Source organism: Oncorhynchus clarkii, chromosome 30 (genome assembly GCF_045791955.1).
Source record: "Oncorhynchus clarkii lewisi isolate Uvic-CL-2024 chromosome 30, UVic_Ocla_1.0, whole genome shotgun sequence".
Taxonomy (NCBI): Eukaryota; Metazoa; Chordata; class Actinopteri; order Salmoniformes; family Salmonidae; genus Oncorhynchus; species Oncorhynchus clarkii.
The window spans coordinates 18,358,265-18,376,425 of NC_092176.1; the positions used below are offsets into that span (position 1 = coordinate 18,358,265).

Genomic DNA, 18,161 nt, shown 5'->3' on the forward strand with positions numbered 1-18,161 from the left:
ACTGGATCCTGGACCTCCTGACATGCCGCCCTGAGGTGGTGAGAGTAGGCAACAACAAGTCCGCCACGCTGGACCCTCAGGGGTACGTGCCTAGTCCCATCCTGTACTCCCTGTTCACCCACAAATGTGTGGCCGTGCACGACTCCAACACCATCATTACATTTTCCGACAACACAGGCCTGATCACCGACGAGAATGAGAGCCTATAAAGGAGGAGATCAGAGATCTGGCAGTGTGCTGCCAGAACAATAACCTCTCCCTCAACGTCAGCAAAACAAAGGAGCTGATCGTGGACTACAGGAAATGGAGGGCCGAGTATGCACCCATTCACATTGACAGTGGTTATAGCGGAGTGGGTCGAGAGCTTCAAGTTCCTCGGTGTCCACATCACTCAGGATCTATCATGGTCCACACACACCAACACAGTGAAGAGGGCACAACAATGCCTCTTCCTCCTCAGGAGCCTGAATAGATTTGGCATGGGCCCTTAGATCCTCAAAGTTCTACAGCTGCACCATTGAGAGCATCTTGACTAGCTGCATCACCGCTTGGTATGGTAACTGCTGCTTGGCATCCGACCGCGCTACAGAGTGTAGTGCATACAGCCCAGTAAATCACTAAGGCCGAGCTCCCTGCCATCCAGGACCTCTATATCTATCAGGCAGTGTCAGAGGAAGGCCCTAAAAATTGTCAAGGACTCCAGCCACCCAAGTCATAGACTTCTCTGCTACCGCACAAAAAGTGGTATCGATGCACCAGGTCTGGAACCAATAGGACCCTGAACAGCTACTACCCCCAAGCCATAAGATGGCTAAATAGTTAGTCCAGTTAACCATCTGCATTTACCCTTTTTGCACTAACTAGGGATGTACGATATAAATTTGGTGAACATATCGGAATCAGCCGATGTCTAGTTTAACGTCGATGTTAAAAACCGATGTCAAAGCTAACATGCATACCTACATGACGTAATGACGCCACGTAAAATGTTGCACTACACGTGCAACACAGCATTCCTAACCTAGCCCACACATGCTGTGTGGCTCGAGCGGTCAACAAGTCGAGCAGTCATTTGAAAGAGTAAGCACATTTCAGCGAGACAACTCAAAAGGCAAAATCCATTAAAAACGCCAAGATAATGGAATTCATTGCCCTAGACAATCAGCCGTTCTCTATTGTGGGTGATGTTGGCTTTCGCCGACTGGTCGAGCACCAGTACACACAGCCAACTGCACTATTTTTCAGATGTTGTCCTACCGGAGTTACACAGTAATAGCGTCACTGCTATTAGCTTCACGACATACGCCGTTTGGGTATTTGCATGTTCAAAAAGATACAGTAGCACTGTCAAAGCTGCACAAAAAAGTCTGCAAACACCGGCCACGAACGATGTGTTTACAATACCGCGTTGGTAATAAGGCATTATTTGTTCAACCGCAATTTCTGGGGTAGCTAGCTAGCACCAATACAACCAGCCTGATAACAATGAACAGTAGAAACTGAGTCATTTTCATTATTCTTAGCAATGATTTAGAAATCCTTGTGTGTAAGTATTAGCTAGGTTGGCACCTGTTGTTCACCTATTGAAATTGATCTTCAGTTCATAAAAATAAATAGCTATCCAGCTACTTAACCCTGTTGCCCACAGCTAACGTTATAAGCAGCCAGCTAGCGTCTGTCTAGTGAGGCTTGACCTGACCGGGTTGTGTTGTGAAGCTAGACACAGTACGGATTAGGCACAATAGTGGAATAGTGTTATTTGACACGTCTCTTTTTTGACACGCCAAGACCCAAACGGCGTTCCATAGAAATCCTGGTTGAAAATGAAACGACTGAACGGAACAGCACAGCAAGTAAGTGAAAGAAATAGGTTTTGATGATGTTTTACTGGTAATGGGGACATATGTAAATGCCAACAAAATAACCTTTTGGGAGGTCCGTGGGGCGACGCACAATTGGCCTAGCGTCGTCCGGGTGGGTATGGCAGGTAGGGATATCCTTGTCTCATCGCGCACCAGCGACTCCTGTGACGGGCCGGGCGCAGTGCACGCTAACCAATGTTGCCAGGTGAACGGTGTTTCCAACCCGGCTTCCGGGTTAAGAAGTAGTGCGGCTTGGTTGGGTTGTGTATCGGAGGACGCATGACTTTCGACATTCGTCTCTCCCGAGCCCATACGGGAGTTCTAGCGATGAGACAAGATAGTAGCTACAAACAATTGGATACCACGAAATTGGGGAGAAAAAGGGGGTAAAAATTCAAAAATAAAAAAACAACCTTTTGGTCAGTGTGGTGTGTGTGTAACCTTGATTTAACTAGGCAAGTCCGTTCTTATTTACAATGACGGCCCGGGCAATGTGGACCAATTGTGCGCCGCCCTATGGGACTCCCAATCACGACCAGATGCATCAACATGCTTTCCATGTGTATGCCTAGTGGTTGCTGCTTACCTGTCGTGGTAGGTGATGATGGCAGTGAGCGCTCTAACACAGATACGGTAACACATCAGATGCACCTGCTCACTGAAGAAGTTCTTCATCCTTCAGGAAGAACACAGGAAACAGCTTGGTACCTAGCAACACCAATGTCGTTACTACCATAATTACTGTTACGACTCAGGTAGAAGGAAAGTGTTACAATGAGAAATCCTTACCTCCCATTTGGAAGAAACCCGATGATGGATGTGAGAACGACGAGAAGACCCACCCCGGTGAAGGCAAGAGTTACCCTGTCAGAGAACACACAGAGCTCCAGTCAAACACAGCTCAGTACAGCCCATTCTAATCATATGATTTCTGTGTTTGAGCTCATGTGCATATCACACAACATAAGACATTTTCAAAGTGTCTTTAACAGACAGTTGCGGCAATGCTTTCACTCTCCCTAATGATAAATGCTAAATGAACATGGATTACTCTGGATACAAAATTACGTTGCGTTTATCTGATTGAAACTTTCATTAATAAGAGTCATGTTATCCTACACCAAGTCTGTCTCCACTTTCCCTGGCTGGCGGGCATGCAGGCAGGCAGACAGAGGCAGCAAGTCTAATCCAGGTGAATCCGCACTACACACAAAGCTGGATAAAGGATGTGCAGATTTAGATTTATCAGAGCTCGTTAACTCCACATCACATGAGGAAAGGTGTGTGTATGTCAGGAGGTGAATGAGGCTAACAGACTCAGACCACTGACCTAAAGTAGCTCACTGTGGGTTTATTAAACACAGTTTCCCATGCTTGTTCAATGAACTATAAACAATTGATGAACATGCACCTGTGGAACGGTCGTTAAGACGTGTAACACCTGCACAAGATCGGTACATCCGAACATCACACCTGCGGAACAGGTACAGGATGGCGACAACAAATGCCCGATTTACAGCATGGTCTGGGGCGGTGTGTCACAGCATTGGACTTAGCTTGTTGTCATTGCAGGCAATCTCAACGATGTGCGTTACAGGGAAGACATCCTCCTCCCTCGTGGTACCCTTCCTGCAGGCTCATCCTGACATGACCCTCCAGCATGACAATGCCACCAGCCATACTGTTAGTTCTGTGGGTGATTTCCTGCTAGACAGGTATGTCAGAGTTCTGCCATGGCCAGTGAAGAGCCCGGATCTCAATCCTATTGCGCACGTCTGGGACCTGTTGGATCGGAGTGTGAGGGCTAGGGCCAATCCCCTCAGAAATGTCCAGGAACTTGCAGGTGCCTTGGTGGAAGAGTGGGGTAACATCTCACAGCAAGAACTGGCAAATCTGGTGCAGTCCATGAGGAAGAGATGCACTGCAGTCAGTACTTAATGCAGCTGGTGGCCACACCAGATTGTGACTAACTTAGGACCCCCCCCCCCCCCCCCCCTTTGTTCAGGGACACATTATTCCACTTCTGTTAGTCACGTCTGTGGAACTTGTTCAGTTTGTCTCAGTTGTTGAATCTTGTGTTCATACAAATATTTACACAAGTTAAGTTTGCTGAAAATAAACGCAGTTGACAGTGAGAGAATGTTTATTTTTTTGCTGAGTTTACATACAATACTGTATGATGATACAGTAGAAACGACATGGTATACAGAAAATAACACATTTTGATTGGAACGCACACATATCCAAAGTTATTATTTGTAAGGAAAACAACAATGCGAGCGCCAATCCAAAAAAAAATCCAGTTCGTGCAAGACTTCACAAGTGTCGGCATACTTGATGTGGGAAAAATGCGGAAGGGCTCTCCTCAGAGTGAAGTCTGACTCAGTAAAGCCTCAAACATAAGTTGTTCACATCACTGAAATTGACTACTTCTGTGAATTAATGAGGCAGAACACACCTCAATTCAAACTTGTGTTAGAAAATCATTAGACATTTGACAAGTTAAAACAGCCTATAGATATTTAGCAGGCAGCGCGGGTTAACTGTTCTGTTGCGTAACAATCACATTTTGGAACAGTGAATGCATTCTGACATCACGTGCATAAAACTCGCGCTGGGGGCGACCGTTAGCGATATATGGAACTCACATGTGAAAAGGATAACGCGATTGCAGCCCAAAGAGGTTAACGGGATGATATGACAACAGCCAGTGAAAGTGCAGGGCGCCAAATTCAAAACAACAAAAATCTCAGAATTAAAATTCCTCAAGCATACAAGTATTTTACACCATTTTAAAGATAAAATTCTCCTTAATCCAGCCACAGTGTCTGATTTCAAAAAGGCTTTACAGCAAACGCACCACAAACGATTATGTTAGGTCACCACCAAGTCACAGAAAAACAGCCATTTTCCAGCCAAAGAGAGGAGTCACAAAAAGCACAAAGAAATAAAAATTAAATCACAAACCTTTGATGATCTTCATCAGATGACACTCATAGGACTTCATGTTACACAATACATGTTTTGTTCGCTAAAGTACATATGTATATCAAAAAAATTCCTTTTACATTGGCACGTTACGTTCAGTAGTTCTAAAACATGCGGTGATTGTGCAGAGAGCCACATCAATTTACAGAAATACTCATCATAAATGTTGATGAATATACAAGTGTTATTCATGGAATTAGAGATATACTTCTCCTTAATGCAACCGCTTTGTCAGATTTAAAAAAAACATTACAGAAAATAATCATCTGAGTACAGCGTTCAGACAACAAAGCAGCCAAAAAGATATCCGCCATATTGTGTAGTCAACATTAGTCAGAAATAGCATTATAAATATTAATTTACCTTTGATGATCTTCATCAGAATGCACTCCCAGGAATCCCAGTTCCACAATAAATGTTTGATTTGTTCGATAAAGTTCATCATTTATGTCCAAATAGCATCTTTTGTTAGGGCGTTCGGTAAACAAATCCAAACGCGCGTTCAGGTCCAGACGAACGTCGGACGAAAAGTTCAAAAAGCTATATTACAGGTCGTAGAAACTTGTCAAACTAAGTATAGAATCAATCTTTAGGATGTTTTTATCATAAATCTTCAATAATGTTCCAACCGGAGAATTCCTATTTCTGTAGAAAAGCAATGGAACGAGAGCTAACTCTCTCGTGACCGCGCCTCAGGCACTCTGCCAGACACCTGGCTCAATCCCCTCTCATTCTCTCCCCCTTCATAGTAAAAGCCTGAAACAAAGTTCTAAAGACTGTTGACATCTAATGGAAGCCTTAGGATGTGCAATATGACCCCATTTACACTGTTTATTGGAATGGCAAAGAGTTGAAAAACTACAAACCTCAGATTTCCCACTTCCTAGTTGGATTTTTCTCAGGTTTTTGCCTGCCATATGAGTTCTGTTATGCTCACAGACATCATTCAAACAGTTTTAGAAACTTCAGGGTGTTGTCTATCCAAATCTAACTATATGCATATTCTAGCTTTTATGGCTGAGTAGCAGGCAGTTTAATTTGGGCATGCTTTTCATCCAAAATTCCCAATGCTGCCCCCTACCCTAGATTAGTTAATTGAAATGCATTCCAGGTGACTGCCCCATGAAGCTGGTTGAGATAATGCCAAGAGTGTGCAAAGCTGTCATCAAGGCAAAGGGTAAATACTTTGTATAATAATATATTTGAGATTCTTCAATGTATAACTTTGACTGGTACTGTACGTTCACTCAATTCTCTAGAATGTAGAGAAAGGGGCAATTCCAGAGGATGCTATGAAATGAATCTCAAAACAGTTATTTCCCTGTCTTTATAAATCAAGAAATTAATAATTGTTCTCAACAATATTGTAATTGAATATACTTGTACTTGATAGTGTTGATGAAATAAGAAATGTAAATTGCTTTGACCGTTGCTAGTTTAGACTTTCGTCGCATCTCTTTCATATTTGGCTTTGGGAGGTGCTCTGATGAAGGTCCACTGACCGAAAGCCCAGCCACAAAGAAATACTGTTTATCCAGCATTTGGAGGTGGAACCATTTGGATGCGTTACCGATGGTTGGACCAATTAAAATCAACTTGATAGCCTCGTCATTTTCATGTCCAGATCCATAGCTTTCATTGGCGATCAATCTACATTGAGAGTTTCTATGGCAATTTAAAGGGAAAGAATCAGAAATACACTATGAAAACAGGAATACTGTCTTCAGGGGGTGGATATTAAAATTCAGTCTTAGCTTTGGAAATAAATATATATATATATATATAATATAGTCCTTATTTTGCATTCTTCAGATTTCATTTAGAAAAAGCCCATGTCGATCACAAACCGGCAACCGCTAGTTAGGTTGTCAGTTGATGTTCAAAGTCAGTCCCGTTGTCACGGAGCAGTGCCACAGAGTTAAGTTGATGCTAAATTCTCAGAGTAAATAGTCTTAACTTTTGAACCATACACAGTGCATTCGGAAGTATTCAGACTGACTTTTTCCACATTTTGTTAGGTTACAGCCTTATTCTAAAATGGATTTTAAAATAAATAAAAACACAAAAACCTCATGACGACAAAGCAAAGCGTTTTAGAAATTTTTGCAAATGTCAAATAAAATACAATTTTATTTGTCACATACACATGGTTAGCAGATGTTAATGCGAGTGTAGCGAAATGCTTGTGCTTCTAGTTCCGACAATGCAGTAATAACCAACAAGTAATCTAGCTAACAATTCCAAAACTACTACCTTATAGACACAAGTGTAAGGGGATAAAGAATATGTACATAAAGATATATGAATGAGTGATGGTACAGAGCAGCATAGGCAAGATACAGTAGATGGTATTGAGTACAGTATATACATATGAGATGAGTTGGTAAACAAAGTGGCATAGTTAAAGTGGCTAGTGATACATGTATTACATAAAGATGCAGTAGATGATAGAGTACAGTATATACGTATACATATGAGATGAATAATGTAGGGTATGTAAACATTATATTAGGTAGCATTGTTTAAAGTGGCTAGTGATATATTTTACATAATTTCCCATCAATTCCCATTATTAAAGTGGCTGGAGTTGAGTCAGTGTGTTGGCAGCAGCCACTCAATGTTAGTGGTAGCTGTTTAACAGTCTGATGGCCTTGAGATAGAAGCTGTTTTTCAGTCTCTCGGTCCCAGCTTTGATGCACCTGTACTGACCTCGCCTTCTGGATGATAGCGGGGTGAACAGGCAGTGGCTCGGGTGGTTGTTGTCCTTGATGATCTTTATGGCCTTCCTGTGACATCGGGTGGTGTAGGTGTCCTGGAGGGCAGGTAGTTTGCCCCCGGTGGGCGGAGCAGTTGCCGTACCAGGCGGTGATACAGCCCGACAGGATGCTCTCGATTGTGCATCTGTAGAAGTTTGTGAGTGCTTTTGTTGACAAGCCAAATTTCTTCAGCCTCCTGAGGTTGAAGAGGCGCTGCTGCGCCTTCTTCACGATGCTGTCTGTGTGGGTGGACCAATTCAGTTTGTCTGTTATGTGTACGCCGAGGAACTTAAAACTTACTACCCTCTCCACTACCGTTCCATCGATGTGGATAGGGGGGTGTTCCCTCTGCTGTTTCCCGAAGTCCACAATCATCTCCTTAGTTTTGTTGGTTATTTTCCTGACACCACACTCCGAAGGCCCTCACCTCCTCCCTGTAGGCCGCCTCGTCGTTGTTGGTAATCAAGCCTACCACTGTTGTGTCGTCCGCAAACTTGATGAGTGGGTGAACAGGGAGTACAGGAGAGTGCTCAGAACGCACCCTTGTGGGGCCCCAGTGTTGAGGATCAGCGAGGTGGAGATGTTGTTGCCTACCCTCACCACCTGGGGGCGGCCCGTCAGGAAGTCCAGTACCCAGTTGCACAGGGCGGGGTCGAGACCCAGGGTCTTGAGCTTGATGATGAGCTTGGAGGTCACTATGGTGTTAAATGCCGAGCTGTAGTCGATGATGTATGTATAAATTTATTAAAAAGACTGAAATATTACATTTACATAAGTATTTAGACCCTTTACCCAGTACTTTGTTGAAGCACCTTTGGCAGTGATTACAGCCTTGAATCTTGGGTATGATGCTACAAGCTTGGCACACCTGTATTTGGAGAGTTTCTTTCATTTTTCTCTGCAGATCCTCCCAAGCCCTGTCAGGTTGGAAGGGGAGCATCGCTGCACAGATATTTTCAGGTCTCTCCAGAGATGTTTGATCGGGTTCAAGTCCGGGCTCTGGCTGGGCCACTCAAGGACATTCAGAGACGTATCCTGAAGCCACTCAAGCGTTGTCTTGGCTGTTTGTTTAGGGTTATTCTCCTGTTGGAAGGTGAACCGTCACCCCAGTCTGAGGTCCCAGTACTCTGGAGCAGGTTTTCATCAAGGATCTCTGGAGTTTGCTCCGTTCATCTTTCCCTTGATCCTGAGTAGTTTCCCAGTCCCTGCCACTGAAGAACACCCCCACAGCACGATGCTGCAACCACCATGCTTCACCGTAGGGATGGTCATGGGGGTGGTGCAAGGTTTCCTCCAGAAGTTGTGCTTGACATTCAGGCCAATGAGTTCATGGTTTCATCAGACCAAAGAATCTTGTTTTTCATGGTCAGAGTCATTTAGGTGCCTTTTGTCAAACTCCAAGCGGGCTGTCATGTGCCTTTTACTGAGGAGTGGCTTACGTCTAGCCACGTCTAGTCTACCATAAAGTCCTGATTGGTGAAGCGCTGCAGAGATGGTTGTCCTTCTGGAAGGTTCTCCCATCTCCACAGAGGAACTCTGGAGCTTTGTCAGAGTGACCATCGGGTTCTTGGTTACCTCCCTGACCCCCGATTGCTCAGTTTGGCTGGGCAGCCTGCTCTAGGAAGAGTTTGGAACCACCAAGACTTCTTCCATTCAAGAATGATGGAGGCCACTGTGTTCTTGGGGACCTTCAACGCTGCAGGAAGTTTTTGGTACCCTTCCCCAGATCTGTTTCTCAACATAATCCTGTCTTGGAGCTCTATGGATAATTTCTTTGACCTCATGGTTTGGCTTTTGCTTTGACATGCACTGTCAACTGAGGGACCTTATATAGACAGGTGTGTGCCGTTCCAAATCACGTCCAATCAATTGAATTTACCATAGGTGGACTCCAAATCAAGTTGTAGAAACATCTCAAGGATGATCAATGGAAACAGGATTCACCTGAGCAAACTGTCAAGTCTAATAGCAAAGGGTCTGAATACTTAAGTAAATAAGCTGTTTATTTTTTATACATTGCTACAATTTTGAAAAACTTGTTTTTGCTTTTTATGGGGTATTGTATGTAGATTGATGAGGGGGGAAAATGATTCAATACATTTTAGAATAAGGCTGTAACATAACAAAATGTGGAAAAAGTAAAGCTGTCTGAATACTTTCGGGAACGTACTGTATGGTAGAGACATGGGGTTTGGACGATTGTTTTTCGGACGCAAATACCTATTGAATGGACATTTTTATAAACCTTGAAAGAATTATTCATTTTATGGGTGAACACCATACAATAGGTTACTGTATAGCTCAATCAATAAAAATAAAAATTCTGGTTTCTAAAGTTCTATGTTGTGTTCCTTACTTTTATTAGTTAGAGCCCTGCCTATGGCCAAATGTTTGTTTGTTTTTTGTTCTCAGGAAGAAACATGGAGAAGTGTTTCTGATGTTAGCCTGTCAAACATCTTTGTTTCCACATGTCAGAAAACAGAGAGTACTATTACTGAACCAACCAGCGCCCCATCTGATCCCTTGAGCTAACCTGGACCCTGGCTTACCTGAGAGGCAGCAGGAAGCCGTAGCGGATCACCACCCCCAGCCCCCACAGGACCGTCAGCCTCAGGCTGATGTGCTGGAAGTTATAGTTGCTACGGGTCAGCAGGTTCCATGACTCCAGCTCCTCAGCAGAAAACCTCTTGGTCACCTCGTCGTCCATGATGCTCTCCACTCCTCGCCGGCAGAAGTAGAAGATGTCAGACATCTCAAACTCAGAAGCGGAGTCCAGGTCCCGGTTACTGCCGCGGCGCCGGATCTCATTAATCTCCTCCTCCAGGGAGGTGGGCTCCTTGGCAATGATGGCTGCAATACCCCAGGGAGACATGGGAAATGGTTAACACCTATACACCAAACTCAACCAAACTCATCAACAACACAGAACACACAGCCTATCACTCACCATTCGAGTAGGGCTTGTACAAGAGATGGTTGTTATCCTTGGCTCCTCTTTCAATTCTATGTGTGGCCCACTACAAGAAAAGTAAAGTAGACAGGTCAGGGATTTTTCTGTCATTTTGGGTTGCCTAAGTCCAAACTGTAGTTAAAAATATATACACTACCAGTCAAAAGTTGACACACTCATTGAAGGGTTTTTATTTTACTATTTTCTACATTGTAGAACACCAAAAAGTGTTGAACAAATCAAAATATTTGAGATTTTTCAAAGTAGTCATCTTTTGCCTTGACAGCTTTGCACACTGCTCGCATTCTCTCAACCAGCTTCACCTGGAATGCTTTTCCAACAGTCTTGAGGGAGTTCCCACAAATACTGAGCACTTGTTGGCTGCTTTTCCTTCATTATGCAGTCCAACTCATCCCAAACCCTCTCAATTGGGTGGAGGTCAGGTTATTGTGGAGGTTAAGTCAACTGCTGGAGCACTCTCCTTGGTCAAATAGCCCTTACACAGCCTGTGGTGTGTTGGGTCATTGTCTTGTTGAAAAATACATGATAGTGGGACTGAGCACAAACCAGATGGGATGGCATATCACTGCAGAATGCGATGGTAGTCATGCTTGTTAAGTGTGCCTTGAATTCTAAATAAAAATCACAGGCAGTGTCACCAGCAAAGCACCCCCATACAATCACACCTCCTCCATGCTTCACGGTGGGAACCACACATGCAGAGATCATCCGTTCACAAACTCTTGCATCTCACAAAGACACAGCTGTTGGAACCAATAATCTCAAATTTGGAAACGTCAGGCCCAAGGTCCATTGTTCGTGTTTCTTGGCCCAAGCAAGTCTCTTATTATTATTGGTGTCCTTTAGTAGTAGTGGTTTCTTTGCAGCAATTCAACCATGAAGACCCGATTCACACAATCTCCTCTGAACAGTTGATGTTGAGATGGGTCTGTTACTTGAACTCTGAAGCATTTATTTGTGCTGCAATTTGAGGCTGGTAACTAATGAACTTATCCTCTGCAGCAGCGGTAACTCTTGGTCTTCCTTTCCTGAGATGGTCCTCATGAGAGCCAGTTTCATCACAGCACTTGATGGTTTTTGCAACTGCACTTGAAGAAACATTCAAAGTTCTTGACATTGTCCGGATTGACTGACCTTCATGTCTTAAAGTAATTGACAGTTGTTTCTCTTTGCTTATTTGAGCTGTTCTTGCCATAATATGGACTTGGTATTTTACCAAATAGGGTTCTCTTCTGTATACCAACCCTATTGTCACAAAACAACATCTCAAGGCATCTCAAATATTTTGATTTGTTTAATACTTTTTTGCTTACTACGTGATTCCGTGTGTTATTTCATAGTTTTGATGTCGTCACTATTATTATACAAATGTAGAAAATAGTAAAAAGAAAAAACCCCTACTGTATAATACTGGAAACATTTAAATAAAAGCTAGAAAGTCAGGGAGAATTTAAAATTCCAAAAACAATGAAGTCAGCAGTATTGATTTTGTTATGTTTGAGCAAAAGAACAGCATTAGCCAAGGCAAAAATGACTTGAATTTCAGGAAATTAGCTTTAAAACGGCAACATTCTCTGAGCTCCATGACAGAACATGTACAATTGCAGGAAATTACCTTAGAAATTGCTAAAATGTCTCAGCTCCATGGAGAAATGTTTTGAATAGCAGGAAATGAACACATTTCTCTACACCGCCAAAATATTTACACAGCGCCAATTTCCACACCCCCTGCCACGGCCCCCTAAACCCCCTTTTGATCCAGAAAAGATCCTGCAGGTGTTAGCCCGTTACTTCCTAGAGAAACATTCTGCCTCAACCTCCTTCAGACAATTATCAAATTCTAAATAATAGACTTCCCATTTTTACTTTATGTCACATAAAATGACCAAAACAGCTTCATGCTGTATTACGGGAATTATGTGGCATTTTGACAGGTTAGATAATTCAATTACAGATAGGCCTACATTGATATGTCCATTATATTTTATCTACAACACTTGAGTTTATAAAGATGTGCAGTAAATTGCGGACATGTTATCAACAAGTGCCATTTCCAATAGGCCGATATTGCACAAGACAAACACAGTATAACATAAAGCAGTTAATTCTATTAGGTTGATACGGTATTTTGCCATTAGTTTGATATTACTATTCCAGGGCAGCTAGCGATTATGAGAGGAGTCTGTCCCCATGGAAATCATTAGAATAATTTGTTTTCTCTATTTCTTTATTAAATGCATTCACATAGTAATTGTCCGTTTTATGTAGGCCTAAAAGACCATGCTCACCTAAGCTGAACGAAGTGCAGATGTCCATACTGTATCTGCACACCTAGACAAACACTAAAGTATGAGGCTGGAAATGGACAATGTTGCAAATACCTTAGCAACAACTGGCAGAGCAGGGAGGAGAGGAGGAAGTGGGAGGGGATCCACTGTTCTCAAACTTTTACTTCAACCTCAGGCACTGAGCTGGGTGCAAGTTCACACAACACATCACATCTTTATAGGATCCTGATGTTCACAGACAGGGCAAAGAGGAGCAGAATTCTGCTGCCAGAACATTCCAATCTGCTCAAGCATCTATCTTACACATACATTACACTCCAATACAGTTATTTGAGCCAAATGGCTAATGGAAGTAGATCAGGGCACCTAGCAACAAAAAAAAGTGTGTAGACTGTGTTCACATTCTAAAAGGCTTTACTAGGCAACAGGCCTTGACAGCAGTTAAGGTTCACCTGATCAACTTCACAACATTCCTCTGACAGGATAGGTAAACTGAACATTTACAAGACTGACCACTTGTGGACAGGAGGACAACAACATAGTAAGAGGCAAAGCATCTTTGCTACTTAGCAGTGCCAGGCCAATGTCAACAACACTACAGGACGAAGGACAGTTCTCTTTAGAAACTGAAATTGACCATCCCACCTTTTGAAATGATAACACTGCTCGCCGAGGGGAGATTTTACAGTTGGTTGGCCGCAACAAAATCCTTACTGACATGACAATACCATTACATGTGAATCATAAGACTAAAGTGCAGCTTATAGGGACACAAATGTGTTTGCTTTGGTTTAGGCTAGTAGATGACGAACATAGCAATCTTGTTGAGTCTGAACTGGAACAGGGCAAATCAAGGCCAGCACATGGCTTAGGACAAAGGGGTGTGGTAGCACAGGATTATATAATACTAACCAAAAAAAGAGATGGTGTGTGATACCTCTACACTCACTTCATAGCCTAGATTGAGTAGGAGTTACAGGGTCCTCCTTGTTCATTCTCTCCTTCCCATTCTCTAACACTGCAGCTGATGCAATTTGACTTGTCAAAAAGCATTAAACAATTATGGCAATTTAGCTAGTTAGCTTGCACTTGCAAGCTAATTTGTCCTATTTAGCTAGCTTGCTGTTGCTAGCTAATTTGTCCTGGGATATAAACATTGAGTTTTTAATTTGACCTGAAATGCACAAGGTCCTCTACTCCGACAATTAATCCACACATAAAACGGTCAACCGAATCGTTTCTAGTCATCTCTCCTCCTTGCAGGCTTTTTCATCTTTGAACTTATATGGTGATTGGCATCTAAACTTTCATAGTATTACTACACCGACCGGCAACACAGTTCATCTTTCAATCACCCACGTGGGTATAACCAATGAGGAGACTGCACGTGAGGAGATGGGAGAGGCAGGACAATCTGCATCAGAAATAGGAATTACTTCAATTTTAGCCCTTGGCAACGCAGACACTCATTGACACGTGCAAGCAGTGTGGGTGCAATAATGGAATAACATAGATTCCTACATTTATTTTGCAACGTGAGCGGTGTGGTCAGCCTGTAAGCTTATTTCTCTCATAAAAATGCTGGTAGACTAGGCTTGGTGCTACTGCGAGCTGAGAAACCTCTCATATCACCAGCCATCTCCCTCCAGCCCAATTATTTCTGCCACTAGAACTTTCTCTCAAAGGGGTTGACTGGAAACTGCTCACAGGCTTACAGTCAGCATATAAAGCAGAAGATGACAGAGGGAGATAACCTTCTCTGGTTTCATCTCACTAGTGAGAGGTGAACAGACAGCTAGGCTAACTCCCAACAACCATTGAAACCTTTGATTAATCATATTGAGAGACACTTGATTCCATCAGCAGGCCAAACAAGAAAGTGAATGTTAATAATGTAGGGTCAGAAGCACATATCCCACAAAGTCATGTTCATACCATAAACATGTAGCCAGATAAAGACTTTTAGTACCTAGGTCTGTACCGTTCTCTCTGGTCTCTCCATAGTTACATAATGAGGGGGAGGCAGGGCCCCTGGCCATCATGTAATCTCCACCCACCAACCACTGAATGCATGGCTGTCTGGGTACTAGTGATAAAAGGTCACTGTGAAGCCAGAGTTGTGAAGAGTGCCACTAACAATTGACTTATAGTGGCCAGCCAGCAAAGTTTTTATTGACTCTCTTGGCAGTGACCCATTATATTGTTGAGTTATTGATTAGAGTGGTGCTAACTTTATGCTTGTGTGCTATTTCTATTACACACTCATTATACCCATCTTATATGACATGTCCTGCTTCGGCATCTCTGTGACAACAAAGGTGCTTGTCGTGACTTCATGTGAAGCACATTGTAAATATGGACCTGAACTGAACTCACGCAATAGAGAGTTGATGTCGAAAGGGAGGGATTGAAGGTGGGGAGGTGCACTAAACACATGACCTACACTAAACTAAATTCCCATTGCTAAATCCCAGTTTGGGTCAGGTGCACTGTCAAACAAGGAAGTACCACATCACTGCACACAGTGAATATAAATAAAATAACATAGACATGCTAACCATGTGTATGTGACAAATAAATTAGATTTGATATTGATTTGTATAATTCATGCACTCCACTCAAGTCTATGTCAGTCATAAATGTTGTGTGACATATGCCTACCATCTATTCTTGATCATTCAAATTAATTATGCATGTGCAAATGTCTGATGTGATGTCCTATCTGACCACAAACTGATAACATCTGTGAACCCCAGCAAACAGTGAAGTGGTTCCCACTCACCTCAAAGATCTTCAGTAAGGTTTTCATGTACAGCCGGCGAATGCCAAAGGACACTCCAAAAATGGCAGGCACGATGATGAAGACGAGCAGTAGGGTGAACCACACAGTGAAGGAGATGCCCAAGAGAATGCACAGCAGGTTATCAAAAGGGTTGAAGTCTAAGAATGGGCCCATCTTGAGGCTTTAGGGGGCAATGGGGAGATCCTACTACACAGAATATAAAGGCTACCCAAAAGCAGGAGGAGACAGTGTCGCACTTGTCCGCCTTTTAGGACTCAGTCACAGTCAGAGCAGTGCCTTCATTAAGACATCTGAGGGACCAGACTCCTCCTCACACTGGTCAGTGAATCAATGTCTGTAGAGGACAGCATCTTGCTGCTGTCTCCCAGCTTTATAGATATGTTATAGCAACTGGGCCTTCCAGTCTATCAGTTAAGTTGTTTTCTGTAGCTTCTTATCAGTCAAACTTATTGCGGGGCATTGGTCTACAATGAATGTGGGTTTAACTTAACGCCACTACTACCAAACATTTTTTTATGGACCCGGAAAGGGTTTGAGAATATTGTGCATTGAAAGAATCCAAAAGTTGCAACTGTTTAGTTGAGTATCACATGTTCCTGAAAGAGATGTAAACAAAAACACAAGGTCAGGCCTAAGTGATGGTCGATACTAGGAAGGTCGGAGATTTCTGATTTGCTAACTCGTTGTAGAAATGTGTGTCCCAATTGGGAAGTATCATAATCAACCAATAGGAAGCTTTGCGCAAATAATGTAAAATAAAATTAACTGCGCATGATGGACACGACCATGATGCTAGCGTGGCGTCTCTCTCCTTCAGATTATGAGGACTCAAATGTTAGGATGGTCAGGCCAGCCAAGTCTGTTCTTCGTAACATTAGTTAGCTAACGTTAGTACTTGCAACTAGCTACAAAGAACTAACGCCACTATATACATTTTAAAAAATACGCTACTATTTCCACTAAACATCACTCCTCGCTCCAGTCACGACATGTTATTATAACATCGGAAGCCGGCAAGTTAGCTACGTAACGGTAGCTGGCTGGCAGATAACATTTTGGTGAGGGGCTTGCTATTGCACAGTATGAGAATCGAGAAAATTATGTACTTACATTTTCTGACTGTTGCAATAATTTAACACCAACTCCAGCAGACCAGGACGGGGGAAATTACACGGATTCTAGCTAATAATGTGTCACGATTTATGCATTCAATCCGTATCACACTTTTAGGCTAGCCAATTAAACTAAACTCCACGAATTACAATGAGTTGAGCAATTTAACAAATTGCGACGGACTTGAGCTGCTACGGATGTGGGCGGGATGGATTTCAGCAGCCAAATAGCCTGCATTTACACATTAATTGCGGGCTATTCTTAAATCATAGAGTTGAGTCGGCATGGCTAGCTAGGCTAGTATTGAGTACTCTGACTAGGTGGGATGCAGCTACGACCAGAAGTGACTTTTTCTTAGCACTTTAGAAATTACACATTAGTTTAGAAGTAACATAGCAGTTTATGATAAATAGGTTAAGAAAATGGTTATGGTTAGCTAAAAATGCTTAGTTCTAACCTGCTGTACTCTGTCACTATTTACCACAGCCACAAAGTAAATATTGGTTAGCTATATAGTACACATTCATTAAACAAAACTTTGCTCATGTGTCTTAATTTAAGATTAGGCATAAGGTTAGCAGTGTGGTTAAGGTTAGGTTAAAAATCACAAGACAATTGTAGAAATAGGCCGGGTTTGGACGAACACTTTGTGGCTGTGGTAACCATTGACGCTGTACACCATATATTCACAAACAATATCAAGCAGTCGATTTTTTTTGTGCTACGTTAGCTTTCTATCATGGAAGATGAGATACAATTTCCTGAAACGTGGGTAGATAGCTACATGAATGTACTCACCTAACATTGTTGTCTCCACTCCTGGCCAACCGACAGCGGCATAGACCTAAGGTGATGGAACGATGATGGTGCGCATCAGATGTTCCTGCGAGAATCTCGTCGGTTTTGTGGTCTCGTTTTTCAGCAAGAACAAAAACATCCTTCCTCGTCTCTAAACTGACATCTGGTGGTAGGACGTGGAAGCACCGGCGAATTACTTAACGCTGAACACAAAATACATGTATTTTATATACATCACAGTAGGCCCAGTGAGGGCAATCACACATATGATATAGTTGCGTAAATACAGTGGTAGAAAAAGTACCCAATAGTCATACTTGTGTAAAAGTTAAGACACCTTCAAATAAAATGACTCCATTAAAAGTAAGTCACTCAGTAAAATACTACTTGTGTAAAAGTCTAAAAGTATTTGGTTTTAAATGTACTTAAGTATCAAAAGTAAAAATAATTAAAAATGTCTTATATTAAGCAAACCAGACAACACAATTTTTTTACATTTACAGATAGCCAGGGTCACAGTTCAACACTCAGACATAATTTACAAATGAAGCATGTGTCTAGTGAGTCTGCCAGATCAGAGGC

The 18,161-nt window shown here is 42.5% G+C and overlaps 1 protein-coding gene across 1 annotated transcript in view; it reads right to left on the reverse strand.

The window, feature by feature from the left end:
* The window catches only part of LOC139389808 (glycerol-3-phosphate acyltransferase 4-like), a 34,450-nt gene extending 16,774 nt beyond the window's left edge, over positions 1-17,676 (reverse strand). The window contains exons 1-6 of the mRNA XM_071136772.1: positions 17,580-17,676; positions 15,648-16,264; positions 10,554-10,623; positions 10,156-10,456; positions 2,652-2,726; positions 2,449-2,538 (exon numbers count right to left, since the gene is read on the reverse strand). Of these exons, the coding sequence (XP_070992873.1) occupies positions 2,449-2,538; positions 2,652-2,726; positions 10,156-10,456; positions 10,554-10,623; positions 15,648-15,821 (710 nt within the window). The 5' untranslated portion in view covers positions 15,822-16,264; positions 17,580-17,676. The remainder of the gene's footprint in view (positions 1-2,448; positions 2,539-2,651; positions 2,727-10,155; positions 10,457-10,553; positions 10,624-15,647; positions 16,265-17,579) is intronic.
* Positions 17,677-18,161: the final 485 nt, after the last annotated feature.